Source organism: Exophiala spinifera (genome assembly GCF_000836115.1).
Source record: "Exophiala spinifera strain CBS 89968 unplaced genomic scaffold supercont1.9, whole genome shotgun sequence".
NCBI classification, from domain to species: Eukaryota; Fungi; Ascomycota; class Eurotiomycetes; order Chaetothyriales; family Herpotrichiellaceae; genus Exophiala; species Exophiala spinifera.
The window spans coordinates 448,135-473,201 of NW_015622521.1; the positions used below are offsets into that span (position 1 = coordinate 448,135).

At 51.6% G+C, this 25,067-nt stretch overlaps 9 protein-coding genes and 1 non-coding gene across 10 annotated transcripts; 6 read left to right on the forward strand and 4 right to left on the reverse strand.

Annotated features, from left to right (window-relative positions):
- Positions 1-571: 571 nt before the first annotated feature.
- Positions 572-3,916, reverse strand: PV08_11192 (uncharacterized protein; the record flags this gene model as incomplete). Its single annotated transcript, XM_016385503.1, has 4 exons — positions 572-1,926; positions 1,975-2,283; positions 2,354-2,977; positions 3,058-3,916. 4 exons carry the CDS (start codon positions 3,914-3,916, stop codon positions 572-574), a joined length of 3,147 nt encoding a protein of 1,048 aa, XP_016230447.1.
- Positions 3,917-5,307: 1,391 nt separating this feature from the next.
- Positions 5,308-7,090, forward strand: PV08_11193 (uncharacterized protein; the record flags this gene model as incomplete). The annotated part of the gene is made up of 4 exons (XM_016385504.1): positions 5,308-5,384; positions 5,458-5,561; positions 5,619-6,752; positions 6,867-7,090. 4 exons carry the CDS (start codon positions 5,308-5,310, stop codon positions 7,088-7,090), a joined length of 1,539 nt encoding a protein of 512 aa, XP_016230448.1.
- A 935-nt stretch (positions 7,091-8,025) lies between these two features.
- PV08_11194 (uncharacterized protein) lies at positions 8,026-9,108 on the forward strand (the record flags this gene model as incomplete). The annotated part of the gene is made up of 1 exon (XM_016385505.1): positions 8,026-9,108. The coding sequence occupies one exon, from the start codon at positions 8,026-8,028 to the stop codon at positions 9,106-9,108; it is 1,083 nt and encodes a 360-aa protein (XP_016230449.1).
- A 2,430-nt stretch (positions 9,109-11,538) lies between these two features.
- Positions 11,539-12,579, forward strand: PV08_11195 (uncharacterized protein; the record flags this gene model as incomplete). Its single annotated transcript, XM_016385506.1, has 1 exon — positions 11,539-12,579. The coding sequence occupies one exon, from the start codon at positions 11,539-11,541 to the stop codon at positions 12,577-12,579; it is 1,041 nt and encodes a 346-aa protein (XP_016230450.1).
- Positions 12,580-13,204: 625 nt separating this feature from the next.
- Positions 13,205-13,897, forward strand: PV08_11196 (uncharacterized protein; the record flags this gene model as incomplete). The annotated part of the gene is made up of 1 exon (XM_016385507.1): positions 13,205-13,897. One exon carries the CDS (start codon positions 13,205-13,207, stop codon positions 13,895-13,897), a length of 693 nt encoding a protein of 230 aa, XP_016230451.1.
- A 1,566-nt stretch (positions 13,898-15,463) lies between these two features.
- PV08_11197 lies at positions 15,464-15,605 on the reverse strand. Its single transcript has one exon. It is a non-coding gene; the product is annotated as a tRNA-Val (tRNA).
- An 832-nt stretch (positions 15,606-16,437) lies between these two features.
- PV08_11198 (uncharacterized protein) lies at positions 16,438-17,866 on the reverse strand (the record flags this gene model as incomplete). The annotated part of the gene is made up of 2 exons (XM_016385508.1): positions 16,438-17,700; positions 17,756-17,866. The coding sequence occupies 2 exons, from the start codon at positions 17,864-17,866 to the stop codon at positions 16,438-16,440; spliced, it is 1,374 nt and encodes a 457-aa protein (XP_016230452.1).
- Positions 17,867-18,471: 605 nt separating this feature from the next.
- PV08_11199 (uncharacterized protein) lies at positions 18,472-20,466 on the forward strand (the record flags this gene model as incomplete). The annotated part of the gene is made up of 1 exon (XM_016385509.1): positions 18,472-20,466. One exon carries the CDS (start codon positions 18,472-18,474, stop codon positions 20,464-20,466), a length of 1,995 nt encoding a protein of 664 aa, XP_016230453.1.
- Positions 20,467-21,125: 659 nt separating this feature from the next.
- Positions 21,126-22,772, reverse strand: PV08_11200 (uncharacterized protein; the record flags this gene model as incomplete). Its single annotated transcript, XM_016385510.1, has 2 exons — positions 21,126-21,550; positions 21,635-22,772. 2 exons carry the CDS (start codon positions 22,770-22,772, stop codon positions 21,126-21,128), a joined length of 1,563 nt encoding a protein of 520 aa, XP_016230454.1.
- Positions 22,773-24,177: 1,405 nt separating this feature from the next.
- On the forward strand, positions 24,178-25,041 carry PV08_11201 (uncharacterized protein; the record flags this gene model as incomplete). The annotated part of the gene is made up of 1 exon (XM_016385511.1): positions 24,178-25,041. The coding sequence occupies one exon, from the start codon at positions 24,178-24,180 to the stop codon at positions 25,039-25,041; it is 864 nt and encodes a 287-aa protein (XP_016230455.1).
- Between the last annotated feature and the right edge of the window lie 26 nt (positions 25,042-25,067).

A 25,067-nucleotide genomic window follows, 5' to 3' on the forward strand; every position in this document is an offset into this window, starting at 1 on the left:
TGGCACTGTTTCAGTTGCGACACCAAATGGAACAAAGGCCACAGAAGTTTCGATTCCGACAGGGCCATGTGGAGTCACCTGAAAGATTGCCACGACTCTTGCCTCGATGACATCAGGCTTGACCGTTGAAACCGAAGCCACAGCCACAGCTTCACCCGAGTCACTTGTCTTTATCTACCGAGACGTGCAACTGCAACCCTTACACACCAAGTGCGACTCCGAATGCGCCCAACTCGAGCACGGTGAGTGGGCGTGAAAAGAGCATCATCTGGGAAGAGGCTGGATTCGACAAGACTACATTTCATCAACGCCTGTAACCACCTTGACCACGACCAAGACAACAGAGGCCGTGAAATCGAGATGTTCGACAACTGCATTGCCATGTTACTGGCCACTCTTCAGGAGTACAATGGAGGTGCCCCATCCATAGCTACCACGGCCTCGGCTCGCAGTGGGATAAGATCATCGGTATCACGTTGCGGATATTAATTTCCTCCTCAATCCCGGATCCAAATTTAGGATGGATAATTTTCGCTTATCATCTGTATTGCATCTCTCTTGAGAACCGGTGTCATCGGAGGAGAGCCTTGAGCTGACGTTCTACCGATTGTGTCCCAAAGTGTTCCGAACCAAAACGCTCTCGGAATCTCACCAAAGCCCACCTATACCAAGTCAATGCCTGATAGTATTCGCCTTTGAGCTGGAAGACTCCTGCCATACCCACAATGGTCTCTAAGGTTTCGGCGTTATGCTCACCATGCAGTCTCTTCCTACCAGACAATGCCTCTTCATACCATTGAAGTGATTTGTCGTAACATCGCTTTTGGCAATAGTCCTCCCCTAGCCAGTGGGCCGTGGTAAACACCTCAGGGTGCTCCGGTCCACAGACCTTTTTATAGCTATTGTACGTCTCTTCATGTAGCCTGATAGCCTCGTCGAGCCGACCGCTTTGGAGATATACGTTGGCGATATTGCCTTTCACTGCAAGTGTTTTGGGATCATCTTTTCCCAGTTGCTTCTCCTTTCCGTAGAGAGCGCGTTGAAGAAATTTGAGCGCCTCGTCGTATCGCTTCCAGCGTCTGTACAAGATGCCGATATTCATGACGGTTTCAAGCGTTGAGAGGTCTTCCTCCCCTAATGATTCCTCCTTTTTCCTTAGTACATCGTGATATATTTCGAAGGCCTCTCTGTACTTTGTCTGTTCTTTGTAGATCACCGCGATATTGTTCAAAGAGGCAAGTACTCTGGGATCTTTTTCGCCGAATCTCTCCTTTATGTGTAAGAGAGACCTCCTATACCACCACAAAGCCTTTTCGAGCGATCCGGTCTTCTTGTAAGTGATACCAAGACTATTGGCGATTTTGTTGGTTAACTCATGCTCTACACCGAGTTGATCAGTCGCTTCGGTATACAGAGCACGAAATTCGGCCAATGCCTCATTATGCTGGCCCTTAAAGAGCTTGGCTGTTGAAACGCCGTCACGACATTCTAATGTTGAATGTACGGACAGGTCTGGCACTGTGTTAAGTTCTCTCTCGAACCAGCTAATTGCCTGATCGTGTCGACCGAACTTATCGCAGAACTGTCCGAGCATGAAGAGCGCTCTTGTAGAGCCAAAAACTGGCTTGCGCAGCAAGGTGTCGTCGATATGCTCCTCACAGCTTGTAATATGTGACAGCACTTGCCGACAAGTAAACCAATTTTGTTGGCGCTCCGATGTCAACTTCTGTACAGCACCGGCAACAACCAAGAGTGCAGTCTCCGCGAATTCTTGTCTTTGAACGCCGGGTGATCTAGATAGTCTTTGGCGAATGCATGTTTGAAGAACTGCATGGATTGAAAACCCGTCGTCGTCACCTTCGCGTTTTGCGAGAGAGAGCGAGAACAAGTTTCCCATTCCGTCTTCCATAACCCGAGCTAGGGCGTCTGCGATCACGTTAGTCTGTCTCGGGTTGGAAATAACGAGCTACTTACCCTTCTGCGCAAAGTTGAACCCAAACTTGAGCAAGTTTTCGCTAATGTACTCGCCAGCGAGAAACGCACAAACCTGCAATATCTCAAAAACCTTGGGGCTCGAACTTTCAAGCTGTTGGAAAGTTAAGTCCCAAGCACTTAGTACGCCCTTGCCATAGGGCCACAGGATAATCGGCGGTGTCCAACTCAGCGTTTCTCTGTTTTCCTTAAGGCGTGATAGGTATTTTCTGGCCGGCGTCTTCAGATTATGGATATGTGCTCCTGCTTGGTCAACGGCCAAAGGGAGGTTTCCCAGTACTTTCACAATCTCTTTCGCAGCATCGAATTCTAATGTTTGGTCAGTCATAAATCTCTACAGTCTCAATGCACAGAATCTTACCTTCCTCGTCAGCCTGTTCGTAATCCGTCAAAGAGCTTTTTGAAAGTAGTGACAGCGAAGCTGCCTCCTCCATCAATTGAAGATCAAGAATCTCTTCACACCGAGCCCAGTCATCCCTTCGGCTTGTAATTAAGATCACACCAGAACCACTGTGAGGGATCAAAGAATCCATCCTCTGGTCGTTCAAGTTATCCCATCCGTCCAGTAACAGTAGCCAATTGCCATTTTCCGAGGCAGTAAGCCACTTTTGGACAGAGGAAACTGCTACTCTACCGAGGTCTTTTTCGATACTCCAAGGGGAAGGGCTGTTACTCAGTCCAATCTTCTGTGCGATAGTACAATAGCTCTCCACAGCAGATTCATAACTGTTGGCCCTTATCCAGAAAACGGACGAAAAGTCTTCTCGATACCTATAAGCGTACTCGAGAATCACTTGGGTTTTCCCGATACCTCCCATTCCCTTGACGACACACTTAACGCAGCTGGATCTTGGAAAACCGCAAGAATTGACCTTCTTGTGGATTTCTTGAAGGCTCTGGACCCTTCCGACAAAGTTTTTGTTCCTCGGCAACGGGAGACTGACCAGACCTCTCCCCGGAGGTTGCGGAGGCACCACCGACTGTTCTTTGCCGCTCTTTGAGCTCGCGGCTAGGCAAGTCAGCTACTCATGAACCACTACTGAGGGGGCTAAGAGAAGGACTTACTGCTAAGAGACTCGCTAATCGCCCGTTGCAGACGCACTCGCGCGTTCTCGCCTTCGCCATATATCAGCGGGATGAAGACTCCGAATATCCCCTGGAGAGAGTAGGCCCGGTCCTCCGTCTTTTTGGTCTCACGCTGGGCCGCCCATTGCATTCGCTCGTCCACACGGAACTCTGACAAAGGTGCGCCTTCGAGGGCTGCGATTGGAATTCCGGTGATCTCGTGGATCTGCTGTTTGAGCGTTGCCTTACTCCCCAGTCGTTCTCCCCCTTGTGAAAAGAACTCGACCGATGCTGGGGCAATGAGTTCCTGAAGCGTCCAGCCTCGTTTGAACCATCTACTATCTCGAAAGGCTTGTTCGGCCGCACTCTCTTCACCCGGTCCCCTGCCCTCACGAGAAAAGATCTCTGCCGATGGCTGAGTAACGGGCCGTTGTAGCTTTCGATCTCGCGTCAAACGTGCGCTTTTTCGAAACCTAGATGCCCACGTCCCCTTGGTGTGGCTGTCAGCGGCATTGTCGCGCGACACATCTGAGAGGTAGACGTAGCATTGAGTGGCATTGCTATACCAGCGAAACATTAACGTGATCGCCTCGGAGAGCTCGCTATGATTGGCCTTGTCGATGCAACAGGTGTCCACCCAGAAGTATGTTAGCCCGTCTCGTTTGGCCTGCGCGCTGCAGAACTGAATTTTGGTGTAGCCCGCCTTCTTCTTGAAAGAGGAATGTTTAAGATCGTTGAAAGTGACCTCGTCTTCATCGCTTCCCCAAGTATGCGAGAGTATGGCGTAGCGGGGAAGCTCATTTTCCTGATATTCGGTCAGGCTGAGGACGCCTCGGTCGTTGAATTTCAGTAGTCGCATCGTGTCGTGGGGGAACCTAAATCGGGCGAACAGAGCGTCTGCTCGGTAGATATGGACATACTAGCTGCAGTTACCCAGAAGGGCTCAGCTGCTCGTTACGATATGCTGGGAGAAGCCAAGTTTGCAACTTGGGCGGGCGAACCAAGGTGGGCGTCGAGCTTGTGATGCGGGCCAGCCAATGTGGAAGAGCGTGCATATCAAAAGGACGATGAAGAGCTCACAATTGAGCGTCTTCGTGGACGATCAGATCTGGATAATAGCCAGGACCGACCTCGTGATTATACAAAGGGATAGCGAAGAACGTCCGATGAGGTTGAACGTGTCTCAGCCGTGAGGCTGTAGGCTGATATGTGTGGCGTCAGCTGCACCGCCTCTGCGAAATGTGGCGCGCTGGAAGAGACTGATACCGCGAAGCGCGAGGCAACCATGACTGGGTAAGTTTTCTCGCACCGCCGAGTAACCATATCTTCGGAAACCAAGCCCATGCTCAAGTTCTGAAAGCCACAGAGAGCACCGGCGCGAGGGTACTCTTGTTCATACCGGTGATACTGGTCTGGTGGAATCATAATCTACGCACTCGGTTTACCCCTTATGCGTACCAGACTTGCTGAAGCTTAACTCTGGGTACGTACAACCGAGTTGTCGGGGTAAGTAATTGATCGCATCGACAGCTCAGCGCAGCATCTCTTCATCTTTGGCAATAAAATACGCCTACTCAGATCGGTATGTAGGTAGTCCTGAATAGAGCAATGTAGTACTATGCATCTTTGTTACCTTGCTTGCCTTAGCCTGGTCTCTTTCCCCTGTACCAGTTTCTGCAATCCCTGGTGTGCTGCTGTTCATGCGGTATAACTGAGGAGAGCTCTCACACCCCTGTGACGTGTCTGCGGTAGTCAATGGTTGAGGAGTAGCTATCTTGATATTTACACTTTGCACACGGAGCGCACTGGAATTCTGGCGCCATCTGCCAAGATTCCAAAACAGCTTGCCTCTTTACCCAAAGTGGGAAACATGGTGACGCCGCCCTTGCACGCCCCGGCTCCGCAAGATTCTTCCGCTGAAGCACGACTCTGAACGGCCACAAAATCCTCAGTGTTCGCACGAGGGGACGATTCCGAATGTCAAGAGAGACGAGTGACTAATAGAGTCCTGCTACGTACTCATAATTAGTACTTCGCCATAATTGGCCCGACGATTGCCGCTGGTTGACTGTCGGCTTTTGATCTTGACGTCCATCCCCAGTTCACTCCACGGGGTCTCCTGAAATCGGGTTTTCTCCTGCAAATGGGTACATATACTCGCTAAATCCCTGCCTTCTCTTCCCATCGGAACAGATGTCTATCTGTTGACCATCTGAGTCGTCTTGTGCTCGCAACCTTCTTTCATTCAGCATGGTTGCCCTGGAAGGACGCCAACTCTCATCAAGCGTTCTTACGCTCACGTCTCTCGGCTTCCTTCTCATCGGATAGTTAGTCCCTTCCGCCGCCATCGTGCGCTACAGCTATATATATATATACCTTACTGACCAGGCAATTCATCAGTGACAATGGCCTGTTTGGCGGGTTCGTCAATGGCGTTGCATTCAACGATACCTTTCATACCCCCAGCCCTACCATCATCGGTCTCATTGTTGCGATATATGAAGGTACATTGGGCAATTGAAAGAACCACTCGTGTTGCCGCGCTAACGTTCACCCACCAGTGGGATGCTTCCTAGGTTCGGTGCTGACTTCCTTCTTTGGGGAAGCCCTCGGACGCAGAAGAAGTATTGCCATCGGGTCCATCATCATGATAGTGGGAGCCATCCTCCAAGCCACAGCCTTCTCCCGAGTGCATCTGATCATTGCCCGGGTGGTATCTGGCATCGGGATGGGCTTTATCAACAGCACGGTCCCAGTATTCCAATCAGAATATTCTCCCAAGGCCAGCCGCGGACTTTACGTCTGCATGCAGCTGTCGACGCTCAATTTCGGCATATTCCTCGCCTACTGGATCGATTACGCCTTCTCTTCACACACTTCGAGCTATGCGTGGAGAATCCCCTGTGTTCTCCAGTGCATATTTCTGTTGCCCATGCTCCTCATTGTGGCCGTCGTCCCCGAGACTCCGCGGTGGCTGGCCAGCCATGATCGTGGCGACGAGTCGCTCGTGGTGCTTCAAAGACTCCACCGCGGCCGCATGTCTGACTCACACATCCGCCTCCTCCATGCAGACATTCTGCACACGGTGGAGGTCGAAAAGAGCCTCGGCACCGGCAAATGGATTGATCTGATCAAAAACGACAGTATCCAGAGTCGGCGGAGATTCTTGATTGCCTGCGGGATTCAGGCTTTCCAACAGCTCGGAGGTATCAACGCAATCATCTATTACTCGGGCACGCTGTTCGAAAAGAGTCTGGGATTCAGTCAGCATATGTCTGCTCTGATGTCTGGGTTTCTGCAGACCTGGTTCTTCTTGGCTTCTTTCATACCGTGGCCTCTCATTGATCGGGTCGGTCGTCGGCCACTTCTTCTCTCTATGATCTCACTCATGGCGGTGGTGATGGGCGTCCAGTCGGGATTGATCTACCAAGTTCAGTTCAACACGCCGTCCGCTAAGGCCGCTGGCCGCGCAGCTGCCGCGATGCTCTTTGTCTTCCAGGGAGCGTTCACTGTGGGCTTCCAAGCGACCGTCTGGGTTTACCCTACTGAAATTCTGCCTCTGCGTCTGCGCCAACGTGGCTCCTCGGTCTCGACAGCTTGTAACTGGATCTTCAACTATATGATCGTGCAAATCACTCCCATCGCTATCAGCAACATCGGCTATCGTACCTACATTGTCTTCGCTGTCCTCAACGGTATGTTACCTCCCCCTTCCGCAGTTGGTGAATCCGTCTCCTTTGAGTGGCGTTTGGGCTTTCATTTTCCTCCCGGCCCCTGAAATAGATGTATGATACTGACCTTAATCACAGCCTGTTGGGTTCCCATCATCTATTTCTTCTTTCCTGAAACCAAAGGCTTTGAGTTAGAAGACGTTGACCGCTTATTCGCTCGACAAGGAAGCATTGCTGCGCGGCGTATGTCAAGACCTGTCTCGGTGGATTTGCACAGATCGATGGGAGACAGCCAGATTGAAACAGTGGTAGCCAAGAACGGGTACGATCAAAAACCCCAAGAACTAGAGGAAGTTGCGTAGGGAACACATCCAGATCCTCGGAGGCTGCTAGTGGAGTTTTCGGGCTCTGCCAAACTGTCACTCATGAAATGCTATGTCGGGAATACTCTAGTAACCAACCGATGTTGATATACAAGCGAGGAATTTGAAAAGGTAAAAACTCATGGTGGGCATCAACCTCGTAGCACTGCACTCGCACTGGCCAGGCGCCTTTCGGCGATCGATGATGGATCCTAGACGCACGAAAAGCGGTAGATGGATTCTGGGTCCTCGTCAATGAACAATGGGCATTTGAGCCGAGTAACTCAGTTCCTTTCAGTCCTCTTCCGAAACAGGCGCAATAGTCCTAAGGTGCAGTCTTTCAACAACGAACGGATTGTGCTCCGCCTGATGGGGAAGATCAAAGGCGTAGAGTAGACGGACACCATGCCGGACCGTAATTCCCTCTCTTCTCCAATTCTGGACTTCCGTGTCTGAAATATCGAGTGCGAGCAGATTTTCCTTGTTTCCTTCGGAGGGGGGAAACCTCAATGCCCGGTGGTCGCCCGGCAGCAATCGAATCGAGGTTGTAAACGGGGACACTGCGTGAGCCCCGAAATCATCGGCTCTCAGAAATTCAATTTCAGCGTAAACAGTCACCGTGAAAGGAAATAATTTGTGTGCCATCATGGGCCAGAACATGAGTCACACGGCCCATTGTCGCAGCAGCAGTGCTCTGGATGTACGTAGTCTTGAAGCATATCTCAATCCGGGGCCCCACAGGACGACTTCAATAACCGACGACGCGCCAACAGATCGGCTATTGAGTCGTCCGAGGGATGGTTCACCGCTTCCTCCTCGTTATACTCTCTCGCTGGAATTCGTTTGCTCGTAATAGAGAGAACTTCGAGTATTCAGACCATGGTGACGAAGTTCAACTAGGCCCTCCGAGGAACCCGTAACCTTGGGTGCAAAAAATGGATCCACAGACAGAACCACGGTTTATCCAACACCATCCTTCGTTTTCGAAGATCGTGGGACGCGACGCAAGATACCAGCTGCTGTGCGAGTCGCAGTTTCCGCTTTTCCATGAAGCATGCATCTTCGACCCGCGAGACAACAGCGTCTTCGTCACGTCCAACCAGCTGCACAACGACGCCGGTCACGACTCCGCCGACACCGACAACAAACATGTCAAGCTCACGTGCATCCGTGACACTGTCGGAGGGGAGGCCGTGGTCCAGGAAATCTCATTCCCAGGGAGCGACCACGCCATGCTCAATGGCGGCGTCAATTTCGGCCATGGCACGATCCTTCTGTGTGCGCAAGGATCCAAGAATCCCTCAGACATCAGCGGTATCATCTCGCTCGGCATCCCACCGCCTGGGTACGGGGCTCCGCCGCGGGTGGTGGTGGACTCTTTTCACGGGATTCCCTTCAACTCGGTGAACGACGTCGTGGTCTCGCCGACCGACGGGTCGATCTGGTTCACCGACCCCAGCTACGGGCATGGTCAAGGCATACGCCGCGCACCTCAACTGCCCAACCAGGTCTACCGTTACGACCCGCACACAAAAACCATTCGCGCCGTTGCGGACGGCTTCGTCCGGCCAAACGGGCTATGCTTTTCGCCGGACCTGAGGACCCTGTATGTGACCGATACAGGCGCCATCCACGGCTCGCCTGACGTGCCTATTGACCTGAGCGGACCGTCACATATCTATGCCTTTGATGTCGTTCACGTCGCTTCTGACGATTCAGATTCGGAATCGTCGTCCAAGGAACCGTTCCTTGCGAACAAGAGGCTGTTTGCATATGCCCCCGGCCGGTTCCCCGACGGAATCAAATGTGACACGGCGGGAAATGTGTATGCGGGCTGTGGTGATGGCGTCGAGGTGTGGAACAAGGCTGGCGTACAGATCGGCACCATGGCCATTCCGGGAGGCGTTGCCAATTTTTGCTTTGGCCGGCAAGGAGTCATCTACGCTTGCAATGAAACCCGGCTGTGGAAGATCTTTCTGGAGGCTGATACCGTCAAGGGCGCTTTGTTGGGTATTTAATTCCGCGCGTCCCGGACGTGTTACTGCAGGTTTTTGTTCATGGAGGAACTTTTCGGGAAATTTGAGGCAGCTCGTTCACAGTCCGGCTTGTCAGTTGGCGACCTTCCGCCGCTGCTACAATTAATAAGTTAGTGCAGACCCAGACACCATACCTGTCCAGCGTCTAATCGTAATCTTCAGGAGTGAGAGTGTAAGTCAAAGAGTACCCAACGAAAGGGGGGAGTCCTGAGTCCAACGTGTAAAAGCGGCATCATCGAGGTCATCGGGCGTTTAGCGCTGAGACACAACACAATTGCTTGAACTGCTAAGCAACGTAGTGCTCAATCTCTTACGACGATATTCCAAGTAGCTCCTCAGTATCAAGTGTTCAAAGCACTTGGAAAAGGTTCTTGGTACAATTCGTCTGCAATTTCACCATCCAACAACTTAAAGATCATAACTAACATCCATCCAGCTAGCTTCTCCAAATCCGAAAGGACTTTCTTTTTTGCCGCTGTTGTTTCCGTGCGCAAAACTGTGCATCCTCCTCTTTCGCAGAATCAGTTATGTCGAAACGAGAGAGGGCCAAGGATGCAAGCACGGGAGTCTCGGATCGGAATAGACACAGCTAAGGGGTGATCTTGGAGAATGGCTCTCGAGACGTCTTGTTGAGAGGCTGCCACTGATGACTGCTCGCCCCGTGGTACGGACGCAGAGTCATGGGGGATTACTCCGGCAAATCCTCATCGCCGGGTTTATTAACACCTAACGATCTTTCTCGTCTGCACAACCTGTCGGCACTGTGTTAATACTGGAGTCAAACGGCAGACTCCCTACTAGGTAGGCCCGAATTAAAGCCGCCACAACCAGTGAGTGTGAGAGGGTCGTGAAGTGGCACAATACCTTACTTAACTCTGCGACAAGTTTCTCCTTCAATAGCAACAGTCGGGATTCTGATCTGCAGGGAAGATGAGACAATGAACTCACCGCACTCGCATGACTGAATACGGTTTCGCTTTCATCGAAGGTTCACATTCACACCTGACTTACGACAATCGCTGTCGTTGTTCACATCAAGCCATATCGCCACTGCGAAAACTATTTAAATGGTCACCTCCCCTCCCAATCTAACACTCTTCCATCTCTCGCTCAATCTTTCTTTCTCATAGAAAGTATCCTTTTCCTTCATCCCAAATGCAGCGGACGATGGGGCAGAAGAGGCCGGCTCTCAGCGCCATGGAACGAGACCCTCAAGTTTCATGAGGCAACGCACCTCATCCAATTCCTCGAGAAGAGACGTTTCAACTCTTTATATATAAATCATTCTCAGCGGCATGGAACTTCGGTCAGTACGCCCTGTGCATTCAGCAGACAGTGGTGATGCCCCAAAACTGTTTCCTACCTCCCATCATCAAATACCTTGGCAAAAACTTCCAGTCTCGATCTCACGAATGTAACTGACATGAATCTTGATCAGGTTTTTCGATTTCCAGCACCTTGCCTTTATCCTAAACCACTGGTCGAGCAACCGGAGTGACGAACAGCGTCGGGCAAACATCCAGCTTGGTCTCATCACTGGATCTGGTGATGTGATGAAATTTTCGTCTACAACAATTCGATCCAACCGAGCAAACTCTTTGGATCCATCTCAATGAAGGGGTTGTCGCGACAGAAGGGATCCATCATTATTCTGGTGTCGAGCGTGCTGACACAGCACCTGAAGATGTGGAGCAAGAGGAGGAGTTTGCAACCATCGCCCTAGAAAAAAAGCACAAAGATGGTTACGACTCCGGCCCTTGGTTTGCAAGAATGATGCCCAACTTGCCATACGTCCCAGATAATTGTTGTATGCTCTTGGTTGGCTGAAAAGGAGAATGGGACGACAGAAAGGTCAACCTCATCAATGCAGATGGCCAGAACGAGATCGACATCGCCATGGCCCATCGATGCACATTCCGGTACAAACGTCGAACTGCAACAAGTCCCCGACCCTCACCCGTCAAGAAGAGCGATGATCGCTGCGGAGAACCTTGCAGTCCAGCCAAAGGACTGCCCTTGGACAGCATTCAACAATCGTTTCAGAGCCTGGTTCACTGTCAACAACCTGCTCTCCTTGGAGCAAGGGACTGAAGGACGAAGCAGAAGCTTACTGGAACAGCGCAGGCATGGGACCAGACCAGGTCAGCGAGCGGTTTGATGCCAGCAAGCCGGTCGACCCTGAAACCATCGACAAGCGATCCTTGCTGATGGAAATCCGGTGGGAATGATGAGATGGAACTGAGTTCAATCCAAGATTGCTCCGCTTCTGCGTAATGCTCCGTTAAAGGGGCATCAGTTGAGGGTTGCTCTGGATCCGACAAACTGATATTTGCCACCCGTTTTACCTCTCCCGTAAATCCCATGTGATCCATCTCCCCAAGCAACGTCAACGCAGATGACTTACTTCGAAAGATGGGTGTTCAGCTTGGAACTTCTGAACATCCTCGAAAGTATGCCATCCGAATGCATGAAGCGCATGCAGAAGAGTCCACTCGAAACCGCGTCTCCTGTGAGGAGATGCAGAAGGACACCCAGCCTCCAGCCATTGAGTCCATCAATGAAGATGTCTGCGCGCCACTTGATATTCTGTCACGTCGCATCTTCGACCGCACTCGGGTTCACAATTACAGAGGGAGGTTTGATCCTCGCGTCCACACTCTCGAGCACTCACTTGGGCAATTTTATTGGTCTTATATCGGAGCAATGAAGCACGAAGTCTACACTCACCCGAATTGGGAGTTTGAATGCGCCCAACTTCGTCAAGTTTCCACAAAGTACTGGTGTGCATGGGACACCTTAACGGATGAGATGAAGAAGCAGTACAAAGCCAATGAGCGTGCTGTATTGTTTGAGATTCTTCAGATTGCTGCGGTCGTCGTGAGTACCACGAACGCAACAACGTCGCCATTCATGGCCGCCGCACTTGGAATGCATATCGTGGGCATTCTTCTTGATGAAGCAGCAGCCGAGTGCGATGATAACACCTTTCCGGTACTCGCAATTCGTTATACCGAAAACCAGTTTGTTATCATGGTGGGTGACAGTCATCAATTGTCACCAAAGATCTCCACACCCAACCAGGAATCTTCATTTAAGCGAGAATTGACGACGCCGCTGTTCACTCGTCTCATCAAGGTCGGCTTCTCGGTAGGTGAGATCTACAAGCAATCACGCATAGTCCCAGACATTGTCAATTGGTTAGCGAGATGGCCTACAATTCGAAGTTCGCCTCCACGCCGGAAGCTGCGTATGAAACCCGCAAACCCGCGATACAATTTCGCAAAACTATCCAGGGTTGTTATACGATCGAGAAGGCCAGCAGCGTCTATTTCCTCGACCATCCTAAGGGTGGATGGAATTACACGGGAGTCACAGTACTGGATCGAAGTACAATCGATTTACACGATGACGACCAGCAGGATGATCCAAGAATTGCTAAAGATCAAGAGTTAGGTGCACTCTACGCCAGACCCGACCACCGCTGTCGTTCCAGCATACTCTGCACAGCGTGACGACTGCCTGTCAATATTACCATCCATGGAACTGCATCGATTGGAAGGCTGAGAACGTGTGACCATCGGCTGCATTGACGCCATGCAAGGAAAAGAGTTCAATTACGTCCTTCTGATCCTGTCAGTTGGTAAGGCCTCGGCTTGGGATTTTTATAGGATTTGCGACGCCTCACCGTTGGATGTTCGAGAGCCAGCAATGGTCTGTTGATCAGCTCATCTCGGGATGAAATCGTCGCAAATTGAAATAGGGTGGATCATCTCCGGTTCCTCCTCGAGTACACTTCTATGAGTACAATTACAATTAGCACTGGTGGGAAGTCTTTGAAGCAACGTAGCAAAGAAGAGCAGGTCGAAGTCCGACCAGAAGACCCGTATGTCACTTTGGTCAGTGCGGTGGCTTCGTTACGGACTCCTGCAAATATGACCACCAGTGGCTCCCTGGCAGAGAAAGAGCCGGCACGGAAGAAAGGAAAGACCGATAGCAAACCTGCCGATCAGAACCTGGGGAAGATGAGAACAAGAAACGTGGACCTCGTCAGGTCAGAGCGCAAGCGAAGAAGCGGTGGATGGAGAAACAAGCGGGCATCTTTGCTGCGACCAACGTTATTAAAGATGATTGGGGAGCAGTGGCATTTGAAGCGTTGGTAGAGAAGTATGAGAAGGAGTTTGCAGCGCAAATGGTCCAGCATCGACATCTGGCAGAAGGGTGGGACTTTAGTGATCCCGACGAGGTTGAAAAGGCTGTTGCAATACGTGAGCTCCAACACCGCGTGGTAAACGAGCTATTGAACATCTCCAGAATCACTTTGCCAGCTTTGGTCTTAACATCCATCAAACTTCTCGTCCAAATTGTGTCTGCGACCTTACAAAGCACAGTTTCTGCTTGCATCGACTCTGCTCAAATTCATCTGGAACGCGGGACGCAGGAATCAGGCAATGCCTATGTCTTCCGGCCAGTCGTCGAAGCACTTGACGCCCTGTGGCGTGGGAAAAAGCAGGGCGCGGTCTTGTTCGTCGCCAGCGCTTCGGACGACTTCTTCAGTAATCCGCAAAGCTTTTTCGCTTTTATATTTTTGAGCTCTACCGAACGCTGGATATCATCTACATCGTTCACGGAGGAGCCTCACGTCGTTTCGTATCACGGGACTCTCGAACATCCTTCGAGCGATCTAGCAAATCGATCAGGGCACAAAGAAAAGACAATAAGGAGCACAACTCCGGAAATTGTCTCCAGTGTCGCAACCCGGCCGAAACATTGATTCGGTCACAAAAGTTGATGGCATGACAATAGGCCGCGGATACTTGACACTTCAGGACCCGAGCTTACCAGTGTTTCGCGCCTTTCAACGTCTCAATCCCATTGACGACTTGGAGTCCTGGCTCGAATTTGTCCAGGAGAGAAGGGTTAAAGTCATCGAGTTCCAAGGTCGATTTCAGTGTCCAGTCCCATTGTGTCGAGAGTCTATCTCAACTAAACTAGAGCTTCCAGCACATCTCATGGGTCATGTCGTTCCCCGAATTTTCCCCTTGTGCCCGGCGGGGGAAAACCTCCTCGCGTACAATCACAAAACTTGACTGCATGCTGACTCCTTGAACGTCACATCTCCCTCTGCACTGAAGAATATCTGGCAAGATTCGGATGTCGCACGATCCTGGACACGGCCAATGTCGATGTGGCCGTCTACCATGCAGGGCTAAAACCCGAATCCAAGGAGAACCTGTGTCGGCATTTCAACAACTCTCCTTCAACCAATGGTCTTGATGTTGGAACATACGCCACGATGTCGTGTGGCGTGAACCTGCATACTCGGTGCCACCGGGCAGCATTCCCAGACCCACCTCCTTCACAGTCTCATGGAGCCCAGGCTAAAGCCAGAGTGCCCCGAATTGGTTCGCCACAAGGGGTCATTGTTGAATTTGTTACCTTTGCCGCCAAAGGATCATTTAATGATCGCCAAATTCAGAGAACCACCTGAGGAAGGCCATTACCAGTGTATTGGTCAACATGAACCATGAAACGTTCAGAGTGCAAGTCTCCACCAACGACTAGGAGATTGCTCTCGTCGTAGGCAGTTAGGTTCAGCATGAAAATCACCTAATCCGAGCCGACGATCACCGATTGCCACACAGTCATGGCATGCGTATCTTGAGAGGCATCGATGTCATCCACCAGATATTGACCAACGACATGGGCATACCGTTCGAGCCTAGCTCAGAAGAAGAGGACTCAGACGGAGACGAGCAATCCTGATCTTATCCTTCAGTCCTCCCTCCACTCGAGCGTCGGTGCTAGACAACGGATCCATGCGCACAGGATACTTATCTGCTTTTAGGGCTTTTGGTCTCTGCAATTGCGGTTGCGTTGAAGTTCATAATCTTATCTAGTTGCATCACTATGGACATGTGTCCTGGTCATAAAAACCATGCTGTAGCACAGAACCTTTTCATTTTAGCGTGAACGACAAGAAAAAGATGCTTGCCCTACTGCGTCTGCGTAGCGCTTGGATCGACGTGGAAGAGGGTCGGCAGAAAAGTCGAGAGAAGCAGGGCTTCTGAAGAGAAAAGCGCTCTCAGACTATTTATTAGCAATCCGTAACACTTATCAATGTATCATTTCCATGGATGTTTTGGGTAGACCGTAAATGCGCTCGGTGCGGTGCATGGTTGGATGAGTCTGGCTTTGGCGTCCCAGGGCATGTGGGCAGATACGTGAAACTCCCAAGTCTGACGAGTGGAGCATTTACCTTTACCAAAAAAAATCCAGACAAATTTTCGCTCAGAAAAAAAAAATGCAACAACGGCAAAAAAGAAAGTCCTTTCTGATTTGGAGAAGCTGGGAATCGAACCCAGAACCTTTTCCAAGTGGGTGAACACTTGATGCTAAGGAACTGCTTGAAATTAGCTGTTGCTCTGAATGAGCTGGAGGGCTGTTAATGCTTACACGTCATACCACTAGACCACATCCCCTGTGATCTCGAAGCTGTGAGCTTGAGAGGACTTGTTGGAAGAAATTTCACAGCTTGAAATTTTATCCTGTGTTTAATCTGAGGTGAGTGGAGCCGTACTAGCTAACTAACCAGGACCCACAGGCCAAATCACCGCACCCTCATACGCCATAATCAGTACGAGAGCATGACGATGAATGCGAGAAAGTACCGCTCAAGGTAGATACAGTCACAGATAGAGGTATATCTAGAGTCTAACAGGCTCTGGAAGAAGATACTCAGAATACGCTACCCGAGATAATCGAAAGCAAAAATACGAAATAGCACGAGTTGAGAGGCGTCCGTATGGTTGAGCCGAGTTAACGCGGACGAATAATAAAATTATATTCGCGACATTCTTCCACCTTAACCTCGACCATGACATACCGTTTCTACTCCTGTCACGATCTATCCCATTACCCTGTCCGGGCACCAGAGAGAACTGCTCTCTCCCTTAAAATAATAGATGCTAGTAAACAACTACGGGCCACACGCAATGGCTGTCATGACGTTACGCACTCTACCGTGAAGAAAATGTGATAACGAAACCCTTTTGATTTTATCATTGACTTCTCTTCGCTCTGGGTATATCAATAACATACAATGCTCTCTACATAGCTCACTCTACACTCCGATGCTGATCCAGTTCGTTGGTTTCATTCTCATTGCTATCCGGACCATGAATCAACTCCTGTTTCGTACTCGATCCAACCGTTTGCTCTGGTGCTGGAATTTGTGTTCCGCTGACTGGTCTCGGCCACGAATAGATACGGCTTTGGTGACTGTTCCCCTGTCGATTTGTGGTGCAAGTCAGGTCACTGGCAGTAGTTGGCGGGAAAAGGCCCTTGGACACCTCGAAGCTCTCCTTGCCACCACTCGTCTGTACTTTCTGTCTTCTTCAAAACCCTGATTCGATCTCCTTCCCGAAAAGCGAGGTCGCCTTCACTTTGTCCGTCAAAATCGTACAATGCGGTCACGAAAATCGCGTGCTGCGAAGGTGTCCGTGGTGGGGGAGGCGGTGGAGGGCGTTTCTTCTGTGCGACAGAAGCCGCAGAGGTGACAGACGTTGTCGACGGCTGACGCTCTCTGGAGAAATAGTCCGTGTGAGGTCCAGCCGGGGAATACGACATTGGCGTCTGATAAACTGAATGCGAAGGCGAGGGTGTAGCGTCAACGGGAGTTATGGGGCTCAGCAACGTCGATGGCGCAGGAGAGGAAGAAACCTTTGGCTTGATGTCAAAGGATGGAGAAGGTGGAAGTGCTCTGGCAGGTGAGACAGACTGTCCACGGGCAAAGGATGAATTTGCGCTGGGCCGACGGTAACCATTGGCAGGCGCGTGGCCATTCTCTTGAGACATGGGGGCTCTGATGGCTTTGCCGTTGGCTAGAAGGGCAAAAGATTCGATTTCTCGTTGTACAGGCTTGAAAGCATCGTCCCACAGCCTGATGACTTCATCCATGGGCGGACTCGGAGAAGGAAATCCCTCTTCCGTGCAGTAGGCGTGCAGCAACGTGTAATAATGTCCAAGTAAACCGTTCTGGATGTTGATGAGAGTGGCCAGGAAATATGGTAGCAGGGAAAAGACCGATTGGAGTAGACGAGGTAGACAGTGTCTGAGGTTCTCATCCGCGGCAGCGTATGCTTCTGTTGCAGAAGCAAGATCGGACTGGGACTTTGCGAGTGCTGCATTCTCTCTCTCGGAACGCTTTGCCTTCTTTTGAGCCGTATCGACCCTATTCTGATATCTTTCGTAGTCCAGCTTCCGGTCTTCTCGCTTCTTGATCGTTTTTCTCATCGTGTGAAGACTGTCTTTGGCACTTTGAGCGGGCTGGATCAACTTATCCTCGACCTGGGCAAGATCTTCTGTCAAATCTCTCTTCAAATCCGAAGATTCCACCCTGATCCGGCTGGTTCTTCCGATGAGATGCTCCGGTGTGAGCACTGCAACATGGCCTTGATAGTCTTCACTGGCTCCAATAATCGGGGCGTAAAGGAGCTCGAACTCCTCGAACATTCGGTGCTGGTGGGTGAGAATGGCAATCCACGCTTCTCGCCATTGCTTGGAGGATTCAATTATCTTGGAGTTGTTAACGAGCCGCCACACACTTTTTTCTTTGGACGGCGGATCATACCTTGGACAGCAGACGGTCCGCCTCTTCGAAGTCTTTAAGTAGAACCGAAACCTGTTGCTCATCTGCACTCCTCCTCATGTACTTGCCAAAGTGTCGCTGAACACTATGCATGGTGTGACTTGGACAACCGCCGGTCCATTAGAATGTCTCGAGCAGTGAAAATGGCAGATGGTCGAGCCGTAGATGTGTCTGTCTACGGAGACCCAGGCGTTGTTGTCCTAAAGGACAAACAGAAGCTAGACGGCAGAGCCTCGAGTGGTACGACTGGGGAATGTTGTGTCGGAATGAGTGTCGATGGGCGGGCGGGAATATGCATTACATTTGAGGACTGGCCTGCAGTCTGATCGAGTGAATACGAGCTGGAAGCTTCGCCCAGAGGAAAGAGCAATACAAATAAGTACGAAAATTATAAAGAGTAGCTAAACTGGTCAAGACGTTGGATTGTTTGAAAAAGCAGACAAGCGTCTAGGATCTGGACTCAATGCGCAGTCCACCAGTCTCAGGTAGCCAGTGTCAGTTGACGCGCGTAATTCGCTCTTAGCCTACAACAGTCGCCGCTCAGTCCTCGTCTGCTCCAGCTCGCACAGTCGACATTCACAGCCGCATGCACATCCCCTCCATTTCTATTTGACGAGGAGGGTAATGACTCCGGTTCCTTGCCGGTGGACACATCATGCTGCTGACAGCCTCACCTTCCTACACCTCCGTTTGTGATCATGGTGGCCGGTGCTTCGGTACACCGTGGTACGCCTACCTCGAGTGTTGCTCCGACGCAGAATACCGCGCCTGTCCACGAATTCCGTTGTCTGTATACTCGTGACCTACTCAAGAAGGCGAAGAAGTGGCACGATGGCTCCCTGCGCTTCCACACCTTCAATCGACGCGTCATGGTCTACGATGACGCGAAGAATTATATCGGCGACCTTCATTATAGGCAAGAGGAGGAATTTGATGAAGGGGTAGAGATAGAACTAGACCGAGGCGTCAAGGTGGAAGTTGGTGAGCGTATGGGAGAAACTGAGACCGACCTGGCTCCGATCCTCGAAAGGCAGCGACCAGAGAAGGCCACACCACGAAAAGGACCAGCAGGAGGATCCGGTGGTTTTCTGGCTTCGACAATCCATTCTCAGAGGCCCAAGTCATTGCTTGAGGTCCTCGGACCTTCGCAAGGACGTCTTCGTCATTCAAGGTTGCCATTGCAATCGCCATACGAGCAAAGACAGGCTGCTTCCCGCCCTGAGCGGAACGAGCCTCACCTGAAAAAACGCAGACTATCCAATGATAAAGAGAATCTCCTTGATGAGACCGTTCGACTCGTCAGGCCCAGCAGGCCTTGCTTACCTCAGCCCATTTGCCACAGCAAGCCTGACACATCACCACTTGTACGGAAGCCTCCGACAAAGTCACGGCCAGTGGTCGAAATTTCATCAGACGAGGACAGCAATCATGATCGAAGAACTCAGCCAAGGACCAGTATCGTTTCCTCCTACGAACCCTCGAGAGCTGTGGGAAGATCTCAGGGAGTGTCCAAGTCTGTATCAGCTTTGCGAGAAACAGAGATCCGCGAAACGAATGTCGTCAAAACTCAAGCAATGGGACAAATTCGGCGAGACATTAGAAGACCGCAGATACCCAAGTCCACATCATCTAGACCCAGGTTCTCCATCCAACGTAAGGCACGTTTGCTCTTGGGTCGACCGAGACCGAAATCAACGTTGACGGTCTTGCAACCTTTCGAGAAAGCTGCTTCAAGGCTGGGTGTCGGCACCCCAGTTGTGACAGTGTCGCCTCGTGAAGAAGCATGCAGTCCCATTCCTCCGGCGCCCTCACCAGATGCCCAAAGGAACACTGTTTCTCCTCGCGTCGACGCAGGATCTTGTGGGCGACTCAACAACATATCCGGTGTGCGCCAATTTACTGGAAACGTCACCGGACCGGAAACGATCGACTCAAGCCCCCTCTTCCTGCCCGAGGATGAAAATAGGGCACCTAGGTCGCCCACACCACCACCGCTGCCAACCCAAGAAGAGTTTCCCTTCCTGACAATGTCCATCAGCGAGTTAGCACCTCACGAGCCTTTGGAACATAACAATCCAAGTTTTGTTCGACAGAGTGCCTATGCTGAAGAAGAGTTTCAAAATGCACCTGAACTGGACACAGTTGACCTATCCTCCCCCGATTCTCCCATAGCTCAAGAGTTCGAGGAACCCCTAGTACCTTTTGTCATTACAACGGGTCCAACTCTACAGCCAAGTGCACGACAATTCCGCCGAGTCTTTTCTGAGAACGATGCTGTCACGGAGGATGATGACGCTCAAACACATGCAGGTCAAGGTAATCTGGAATTGCGAAGCCCGCTGAAGATCCTGAACGCCTGGTCGACGAGACAAAGTCCTGTGAAATCCAAGAGTCCTCCAAAATTCCAGCGTTGTGTATCCGACACTCCCGCGTTGAAGGATCCGATCGAAGACTTTTCTGGCGAAGGTCACGGACAGGATCAAGAAGGGCAGACTGGACCTTGGACGTCTGACGAAGCTTTTCTGTTGTTTGATTGGTGGCCACCTGGGATTGAGAAGCCAGAGTACTGGGCGGCGACTGTCGAGAAGCCTTGCGCTCCATCGGCTGTGGTGGCAGGTGACGTTATGTCAGGCTACCCGACCATAATTACCACGGCAAGACAGTTCCTGCGTGACGATGTTAATGCGCTATGACTCTTGTATTATGATTGATGATGAGGAACTGCGAAAGATGTACGTTGTACGTACGGATATAATACAGAATGACTCCTGTAGACTTGAAAAGATGTAATTGCTGGTACCTGCTTGCCTGCCTATCTAGTTTATTGTCCCCGCCATTAGGAACGGAGTGTTTTCTTCGTTGTTCTTCATTCTGGCATATCTCGCTGACGTGCTCATTCCCATTCCGACTTGTAGAGCTATAACAATGCTCCGGAAAAGGTAGCGGTGTTCGTTTTGTTTTGCTAATGATGATCACCATCGTCTGGGTTTTGCTAACGATCGGTTTTGCTACCGACCATATCCTTCTCGGTCTCATCATATTCACTTGGGTCGGCTAACTATCATGTTCATCTGGGTTTGCTAATGATGGTATTATCAATACCATGTCTGGAGACTGTAATTGATCTAGTCCAGACTACAGAATAAGCCTACGTAGACACAGATACTCTCTCAGTACATATACTCTGCATCGATTTGAGGTCCACCCATTGAACGACACGACCAGTCCCCATATCGAGTCCAGTTGAACACATGACGCCAACCACGGGTCCGGCGTGTTGTTTTCTGTTTTCTTCTTCGGGGCACAAAGGCTTCTTTTAAGCACTTAGCGGTCGCCGGGGTCCTACTCGTCCCTAGTGCTTCTCCGGGACATTGACGTTCTCCAACTGTCCCACCTCCTCCTTCTCCCTCTCCGCGATGGTGAGTTGGTTCTCGACGTCGAGTTTCCCCTGGCCTTGCATCTCGGTGGTGACGCCGGCGGGCTTCGCGAGTTCAAATTGTCGTCCTCGTCGTTCGGGGCCAAACGCGGTCGTCACGGCGATTCCTATTGCGATGATTGCCGTCGCAATGCCCATCGTAGGGCCGTACGCGGGGGCGGGTTCGCCGTCGACGGCGGTGACGGTGATTTTCTCGGCGATCGCGTTGACGATCTGCGCGGAAGGCGAAGAGATCATGTTACCTAGTTGGTACGTGATGCCGGGGAACGAGGACCGGTAGGCGGGTGGCGAAAGCTCGTTGAGGTGGATTGGGATCACGCCCCATGCGCCTTGGACAAAGACTAAAGCAAATCACTCGGGCGTTAAGAAGAAAAGGAAACTCGTTTGACCCAAAAACAAATCCAAGCAACAAAAATTCAACTCACATTGCATAAAGAACCCGGTTGCAGATAGACTACGCTCAGTAGTCGGGAGAATCCAAGCGGGGATCAAAAGCCCTGAAACGAGGGCAGACACGATGATGGCGCGTCGACGCCCGAACCATTGCGAGATATAGCCGATGATGGTGCCGCCGACGCATGCGCCCGTCTTCATAATGATGCTGGCTCGGCTGGCGGCGGCGTTGTTCAGCTCCTTTTGCGTGAGCATGAATGTCGTGTAGCTGTCCTGGCTGGTGTGCGAGTAGTAGTTGAACCAAGTCATGAGGATGATGCAGTACACGCACATGCGCCATTCCTGGGCGAGCATCTTGCGCGTCTCGATCCAGAACGCCCTCGGGGACGAGTGGCCTGCACCTGCTTTCTTTGCGGCGACGAATTGCTTGGACTCTGGGAACATCAAACGGATCAGGCCGACGGCGATGGACAGGCCGGTGCCGATCCAAAATACCGTCTTCCAGGAGTCGGTGCTCCCGCCGACACCTAGATTGCAAGACGCGGCGATCACGTAGCCCAGCGAATACCCCTGTTGGAGGATGCCGGACATCAGACCGCGAGCGTCGACAGGGCAGTTCTCGAGGGCCATGGCGATGGCGTTGCCGTACACACCGCCCATGAAGAGGCCAAAGAGAGATCGGACTGCGAGGAACTGGGAAAAGGTCGAGCTGTAGATCGTGGCGACTTGCAACAGGCCCAGGATGATCATGTTGATGACCATGGGGTATTTTCGACCAAACTTGTCACCGGCCAGGCCGAACATGGCGGCACCAACGGAACGCAAAAGGAGGGTCAACGTGATGGCGGTGGTGACGTTTGTCTTGCTGGTGTGGTAATACTTGGCCAGCTTGACGGTCTGGATGGACAGCGCGTGGAAGTCGAAGGCGTCGGCGGTCCATGCTGCCAAACCGACGAGGAAGAAGAGCCAGTCGCGAGCGCTGAGCTGCGCAAAGAGGCTGATGGGGTTTCTCAGGGGGCGAGGTGACTGCCACTCGCAGTACGTCTCGCCGTCATCATTGGTAACGGCGACTCGTTGCTTCCATTTGAAAAGGTCACCCCAGGATTGCTTGGCTGTCGCGAACGTTCCCCTGACGATGGGATCAGCCGGCTCATTATAGATCTCGGCCATGTTGTTGAAGGGACGGTGTCAAAGACGGGGGAATTGTTACAGTAGAGTAGGATGTAACCAAGCCTGATGATCAAGTTGAAGATGACGAGGGTGAGAGAAAGCAGGGTCTTTATATGTTGATGTTCTCACAATCACTGAGTCGGCAACACGGACATTTTCGGAGCAGGATTGACGCCAGGTTGTACCTGAACTCCTAGGAGGCTTGCCATGTAGAGGATGCCTGCTCCATTCACAGACAGCATTGACGATAATAGACGGGGGGGCAAGAGATGGCTCTGATATCGGGTGCGCGGACCTTGGAGAGGAGGAGCATCTTAGAGCGACCACAACTGACCACTCATCTGCGTTCGATAGACATCTTCGGGGGACCGTGATACCTCGTCAACTTACCTAGCACGTAGTAAACTCTCACCTGTCGTCAACAACCACTCTGCGGTGTCAAGGCCCGTAGATCTTGTTGCGATCAAGCATGGCCGGGCAGCTTGGGTGGACGCCACAAAGTCTGACAAGCAGCTGGCCAAGAGGTCATCCCCCTCGCCTCCCCGGTTTTGTGCCTTTGTGATGCATGAGGAGTTCGGGGAATGAAGGTTCGCCCTTGCGGACGATGTTACGTCGTGTAGACAGACCTGCCCGAATTGGGAAATGCAGAAGCCCGGCTCTCGTCGCCGGCCTATCAGGATACTAAAGGGCCTCCGGAAAGGTGACTTGTATGCTTGTAACACCAAGAGTACCAAGGCACGGAGAAGGCTGGGCATTTCTGGGCGGGATCGTTCCAGAAGACTTGGCTCAAACGATGTGACTGTGTGCTTGGGGTCCTTAGTCACCTTGAGCGAGCGGGTGATAACGGAGTGAAGGGATCCCTTCGTGCACCTCAACAGATGCGCGTCGCAACCATCGGAAGCGCGTCTCGTATCGGGCAGAGGAGAAGGAAGATGTCGGTTTCTTACAACGATGAAGACGAGAATGAGGATGAGGACGAGCACGGAGAAACTCAAAGCCCAGCGTTATTGTTCTTGGCATCGAGAAGCAGGTGCCCGCCACCGGCAACAGGCCCGTATATCACCGGCGAAGCCCAGATCTTGCCAGGGCATCTGAGCATCCCAGATTCCTCCTTACATCTCGGGGGTCTTCTATCGAGCTTCTAGAAGCCCGCCGTCTCATTCCATAGTCGTGTGCGGAAGCTCAGTGAACGTTGAATTAATCTACTGTAAATATCTGGTTCGGCGTTTGTCAGCCACACAATGTGTCTGGACCATTGTCCGCTTCTGGCAACCGAGCGGTGTCTACTACTATCGCTCCACTTCCCATAAAAACCTTGCATGACTTTGACATGACAACAAGACGAATAATCCAGTCGCGTGCTTCTCGTCGCTCCTAGAAATACGGGGGGAGCCTTGAAGGGACGATGTCAGACCAATACGACGTGCCCCCAGGGCATGTGGCAAGCCCGGACATCAAGGTTAACAATCTCGGCTACAAATTTCCAGATGGTTCAACGGGCCTATCAAACATCAATTTAGATCTCCCTACCGGAAGCCGTACCCTGCTCATCGGAGCCAATGGAGCTGGTAAAACGACACTTCTCAGACTGCTGTCAGGCAAGAGGCTAGCACCCGCAGACACCATATCAATTGGAGGAGTTGATCCGTTTGCTGCCGGTCTCGAAGGTGTCACGTATCTCGGTCTGGAGTGGGTGTTGAATCCGATTGTCCGCACGGACATCGCGGTGCCGGTTCTTCTCGACTCTGTGGGTGGTTCATACTATCCCGAGCGGCGGGACGAGCTGGTCAAGATCCTCGACATCGACCTTCGATGGCGGATGCACGCTGTCAGTGACGGAGAGCGGCGCCGGGTTCAACTCGCCATGGGCCTGATACGGCCATGGGACGTCCTTTTGCTGGACGAAATCACAGTCGATCTGGATCTGTTGAGCCGGAGTAACTTCTTGAACTGGCTACGCGGGGAGACCGAGGGACGAGGCGCCACCATCGTCTACGCTACCCACATCCTCGACAATCTGGTCGGCTGGCCCACCCACCTGGTACACATGCACATGGGCAAGGTCAAGGAGTGGGGAGCCATGGCGAAATTCGATGCAGAGACCGACTTCTACAACAACACCGGCAACAGCAAGCTGGGTGAGCTGGTTCTGAAGTGGCTCAAGGATGATTTGAGGGAACGAGGCCCTCGCGATCAAACGGGCCAGGCCAAGACGTATGACACGCACGAGGGAGAAGGCGGTTACGGGCACGAGAAGCGTGATGATTAGACGCAGAACGCTACACGGGTTTCCCG